The 5,689-nt window shown below is 44.4% G+C and overlaps 1 protein-coding gene across 3 annotated transcripts; it reads right to left on the bottom strand.

Annotated features, from left to right (window-relative positions):
- Positions 1–251: 251 nt before the first annotated feature.
- LOC112279449 (karrikin insensitive 2 receptor CA) lies at positions 252–3,058 on the bottom strand. Of its 3 annotated transcripts, none has more exons than XM_024513897.3 (4): positions 2,775–3,058; positions 1,319–1,792; positions 957–1,200; positions 252–811 (listed from the first exon to the last, which is right to left on the bottom strand). In XM_024513897.3, exons 2-4 carry the CDS (start codon positions 1,693–1,695, stop codon positions 623–625), a joined length of 810 nt encoding a protein of 269 aa, XP_024369665.1. In that variant the 5' UTR covers positions 1,696–1,792; positions 2,775–3,058; the 3' UTR covers positions 252–622. The 3 variants fall into 3 exon arrangements, with proteins under 3 accessions (XP_024369665.1, XP_024369667.1, XP_024369666.1); XM_024513899.3 differs by having other exon boundaries at positions 1,319–1,789; positions 2,775–2,982; XM_024513898.3 differs by lacking the exon at positions 2,775–3,058 and adding an exon at positions 2,625–2,768.
- Between the last annotated feature and the right edge of the window lie 2,631 nt (positions 3,059–5,689).

The raw sequence follows: 5,689 nt of genomic DNA, 5'->3' as shown, positions 1-5,689 counted from the left end.
CTCACTGGCTTACCAGAGGAGGTTTATAAAGTTCTTTTGAGCACTTGGGCACAAATCGTACCGCAGATCCTGTGAAAGAGAAGAGTTTCAACCAACCTCCAACTAGATAACACCGAGATAATACACACGTTTTCATGGACAATAGTTGGTAGTTCAGTGGCGCTCAGGCGTTTCTTTTCTTCATCGTGAGAGACATGCAGAGCAGTTTCAGTAGCTCAAATAGCAACAACACTAACAAGAGCGACGTGTAATTTGAACACAAAGGCAGCGACTGATTGAATTAGAAACGGTGGTACTGAGACAAGGGCACTCAGCTTCCCCTTCATCCAGTTAAGCTGGACTGTCGCAACTGGTAGGGTGGTTGAATCCCATAGAATGTAAATGCTCTCCTGAAACCCACCCCTCCCACCAGCGACGACAGTCCCGTTTAACTGAGCAGAAGGATTAAGTGCCCCTTGTACAAGCCCTTGATTATTAGTCGAAGAATTTTATGGGGAATACTGTGAAACAAAACTGCTTGAGGGTATATAGTATTATTACAAGGTATCACGAGAAGTGTTGTAGAAGAATCTGTAGACCAGCATTGCCTATTATCGGTTCGTCGATGGCTGTTTTGGATAGATCATGAGTCGATGCAGTGGAGGAGAACCGGCACCACCAATTCTGGACAACTCAGCTGTGGCAAGTGACCATCAGTTTGCAAAATATCTACGGATGTCCACCCCCCTAGGTTGCATCGCAGGTACTCCGCCACTTCAATTGGCACGGCAATGTCTTTGCGAGATTGAACAATGTGACATGGTACTGTCACCTGTGCATCATCAGCCATTACAGCTCTTTGATTAGTAGAAAACAACTTGACGGAAAAGAAAAATACTAGCATATTCCTGATAAAACTCAGAGACGATGCCACGCATGAGGATGTCCTCCACCTTTCCTGTGGATTCATGTCTTACCTCGGACAAAATGCTTCGAAAATCACTTTGAAATACGAATTGGGAGGTTCTAAGAGCGACGTCTGGTCTCATTGAGATGAAAGTGCTGCTGAATTCTTGCACTGCTTCATCGTGAATATCAGTCCCAACAGCCGCTGTTGCAAAACCCGAAACCCAAGCACTGAAGTTCGACCTCATGCTGGAAAAGAGCTGATCGAGATCCTCCTGCTCAAATCCTCCATAATAAGAAGAATCGTTTAGGTATCTGTTCCAGGAAGAGCCAACAATCGTTCTGAGTAACCATTTCATTGTGCAACCCAGACTGGAGGCAAATTCATTAACGAGTGGTGCAACCAGCTGCATGTAAAGGTTCTAGATGTTACCTCGGGGATGCGGATAGAAGGATAAGCTTCCGAAACAGGTCAGGCCGTTCGAGGGAAGCTAGAACACCAATCATTCCTGACATTGAGTGTCCCACATACACACAGTTTTCTATTTCCAGCTCGTCGAGAATAGCCAACAGATCATCAACGTGTCCTTGAAGTGAAGAGTATCTCTTAAAGTTGAAGTCAGAAGTCTCGGTAGAACCCGCTCCCATCGTGTCGTAAAGCACAACTTGGAAGTTCTGATTCACCAAAGACGGCACAGTGTACTTCCACACTGATTGGTCGGTTCCAAGGCCATGCCCCAGCACCACGACTGGATCACTCCTGTTGCCCAGCACAGTAACATTGTGCGTGGAGAGCAACGGGCTCGGCATCTCTTCGAGGCAGTTGGAAAGAAAAAGCGAGAAAACAATCTCCTCTCTGTGCTTCAGATTCAGCGACTGAACAGGTTGATGGTGTACTCCATGGCTTCTGTCCACACCAGTGCATCCGACACACAATAAATTCATGAATTCTTCCTTACAAGATAACGAATTACCATGCACTGAGTATGAATCTCTCTTTGAACTGATTCAGCAATAAATTTCTACAGTGTTGCTCAATGTAGATTGTGAATTAGAATGCGTATATCAATGGTGGGTGATAAGTTATATGGTATCATCGAGCAATATTGCTCTTAGACTTTGAACCCACGTAACATGAATTTAGCTAAGCTCTGTTGTAAACCTCAGTTGCAAGTTAAATCTGCATCAGAGGCAGTCAGAACATTGACAGTGACCATGTCATGTAAGGTGCATATGTACTTTTACTCAGCATGTTCGTTTACGGAGCACCGCTTTGAATACTTCTATTACGCAATGAATCGGAGATATCGACCAGGATGTTAGATGAAAAGCACATTGGTCTTCGAAGTGCTTCATGAAGAATAACTAAAGAAGACAGGAAGGATTTCACTAGCTAGTCTGTAGGCGAATTGTCAGTAGAAGAGACCATTGAAGCGTGAATTTAAAGTTGCAAATTCCATAGTAAACTCATGTGAACAAGCACCATGAGCTCAGGCAGTGTTTGAATGAAGTGAAACCACATACGGCTCCTCCTGCGAGGAAACCTCACAGCTCCAAACACCATCATTCAACAACAACAACAACAACAACACACCATCACAGCGAGAAACGGTCACAATCAGACGTTTGAAGCGCACGGTGCAGCTGAAAGAAGAGGAGACACATGACACTGCTTTAATAACCACTGAAAGAATATGGTGCTTCTCAGAGGGTTTAGGGATCAGTGTGGTCTTTCTCACTTGCAGACGCCAGTCTGGTGGAAGATGCTCTTGACGTCAAGTTAGAATGAATCACGTCAAGTCTGGTGAGGTGTGTTTAGCGCTAAGTCCGCTAAAGATTTTTATCAGCGCAAGTCACATGCAACAATTGGTGGAGACTATGGTACATACCCGATGCAGCGAACGTCTCTCGTCTCAAACTAAGGAATAGTTGACGTCATAAGCAGGACTGAAAGGGGTCGTGCCGAAGCTCGATTTTGATGATAAGCACACCCCCGGAGGCAGCGAACACGCAAAAGGCGATGGTCGACAAGATGGAAGACAAGGCAGATGATGCAAGGGAGGCGTGCAAGGAAGGCGTGCAAGGAAACGGTGATCCCTGCTTTCTTAATTTATGTTCACGGGGAACTTGAAAGGTGAGTTGGCATTCAGATTGCCGTCGAATAGTTCAATGAATAATGGCTATTTCTGGATTTGTCTAGGCCTTTGAAAAGGTATCCCTTAGCATTTTCTGCCTCTATTCCTACACTTCAGCGCCTCAAATTCCACAATTTAACTTTCCGATCCGCATGTTGCGCGTTCTTATCTTTCTCATTCATTGACCGTAAAGTAATCCCATGACGTTTACTGGGACTTGGGAACAACACCCAACCTGCTACTGTAAAATTCCAACTCTGGTTCAAGGATCATCACATTCTAGCATAGCAGATCGTGTGATTGATTGAATCCCACTCTCTCCTCGACAGCGCAGTTCTATACCCGAAAATTCATGGTAGAGTACTGGAAACCATATTCACAAAGGAGGTGAGGAGAACTAATTACCGCATAAGCAATGACGTGGAATTATATTCTCCAGAAAAGAGACACCCTGTTGCGGACTGGGTTTTAGTCATGTGGTGCCAGAGATGTCATGTGCGCAACCATCTTCTAAGCGAGATTGCCAGGTTCACACACAGGGATTGAAAACTGACGAATTATTCCCTCGCAGGTAGAATCACCCTGAACTCGCAACCGGCCGAATGGAAGCCAGGTCCGAAGTTGCCGAATCGAACCATCCAATTATTTACATGGTCGTCGTTGCTCAACACCTGGATTTAGGCTATTGGCGGCCATGCAGATATCCAGTTGCTTTCGCAAGATTTTGTGCGTCGAACTTAATCAGTGTTTGTGTGAAGGGAACCGATGCAGCTGATCTGTGCAGATTCACCCTCAAAAGGCGATTCATTCATGAATGTAACCGGCGCTATTCTCCAGAGCTGAGCTTTTTCATTTAACAATTGCCGTAAAGGACCATCACTACCACGCAACACTCCCCTTTCTCGCCTGATCACCTCGCTGATTACGCTTCCCAGTGATTCCCGCCTGAGTGTGTTTCCCCCTATTTGATAGTCTTCGAATTCTTCTTTGGTCTGGCATTTATGCCTAAGATAATGCTCCTGTACGGTGTTTGTTACTTTTAGAAAAACATGACTACCGCAAAGTAATCCTTTCTTGTCGTTGCGTCTTACCACAGTACCCTACACCCACACCTAATCCTCCCCCCCACTCAATTAAATCACAACTGTAAATTTCGAAAATATATAGACTGTAAAGTAAACGGGACAGAGTGGTTGGCCTGTTCCAAAATAGGCACACATATGTTCTCGCCACAAGCGCATGTAGACAGATTGAAGCTTTTATTTAGATGGCTGGAAAGGGAATTCTGGTGAGCTCTTCAATTCTTTCAACTGACCTGTCAAGATTTGAGAGAGGAGTTGGTAAAAAAAGAATTTCTCCCCTCCTCTGGGTCCCAACCAGCAGCCTGGTTCGTTAGCTTCATGTTGCCCTGTCACACGATGCGAAATTAAAAAGCGCAACTATCCCATCGGAGCAGTAGAAAGCCTGCAGCACCCAATGAGATAGTGGCTTCGAACTCCTCGATCCTGTGGCCACACAATTTGCAGCCGCTTTCACGTGGCTTTCATGGATCTTCCGTGGATGTGTATAAAGTGTGCAAAAGTGAGATATGCAATGTCAATCAAAAGCGTCGTAGTATGATAATTAATATTATTATTAATATTATTTATATGATCTTTGTGCTTGTGGGCTTCATACACATGGTTTGGATTCTGGTGAGAAATTCTTTTGCATGGAAAGCGAAGACCTGCATCACGTTAAGTATCTAATGGATTGGTGTAACAGCAAAAAAGCAACAATGACATACCTTTATTTTGTTATTATTTTTCATTATTTTTCTTTTTTTTCTGTGTGTTTCTACTGGTGCGAAATTGGCTTAGTGGAATTGCCTGCCCAGCTCAGAATGTGATCCTCATCGGCTCACAACTGGCGCCCAGCGTTGCAGCGGAAACAACGTGATCAGTTCTTGATTATGAAACCATGCTGACCCATGCACGAACAAAGGCAATATAAATAAATAAACATATATATATATATATATATATATAGAACTGACAATAGAATCACAATCTTCCTCTCCGTACAGATCACACCACAAAACTCGTCAAAAACTTCTCGATTTAAGGATGGAAATGAAGAGTAGCATGAGTTGTGTCAACGTGCTTCCGGTTCCTATCAACTTCGATCCTCCACCATAATCACAGCCACGGGTGGCGTTGCTTCCACATTGAATTGAATGACTTCCACGATGGATGTTGGTGAATGGTGACAGTCGAAGCTGACTCCTCTCATAAGCCTTAGAAGCGGACCCTTCGAAGCTCCTTTGCGCCATTGCAACACTGCTGCCACGCATGGGCGCTGCTTTGCACTCTGGTTTCCCTGGATCTGTTTTTTTGTGTGAGCTCCGAGCAGTATTTTATAGGGCTATTATTTTTTGTTATCAACTTCGGCGTTGTCTCCGTGGCTCCTGACTCTACTCCACCCTCAATCCAGATTCTTCGGCTTCGAAGCAGACATACTCGGAAAGTGTTGATGCTGGACCCTCAACAGGATTGTGAAAATCATCATACTTGTGTGTGTAGAATGAAGGTTTGTAATGCCTGTGGCATCAGATTGAAGCTCTTGTTTGCGATGCTCGTTTGGGTGAATTTGATAATTAGGCTTTAATCACAAAGGTTGAGGTCATTAAA

This window comes from Physcomitrium patens, chromosome 3, assembly GCF_059467195.1.
Source record: "Physcomitrium patens ecotype Gransden chromosome 3, ASM5946719v1, whole genome shotgun sequence".
NCBI lineage: Eukaryota > Viridiplantae > Streptophyta > Bryopsida > Funariales > Funariaceae > Physcomitrium > Physcomitrium patens.
The sequence above is the reverse complement of the archived record's forward strand: the minus strand, read 5'-3'. Positions and strand labels throughout refer to the sequence as shown.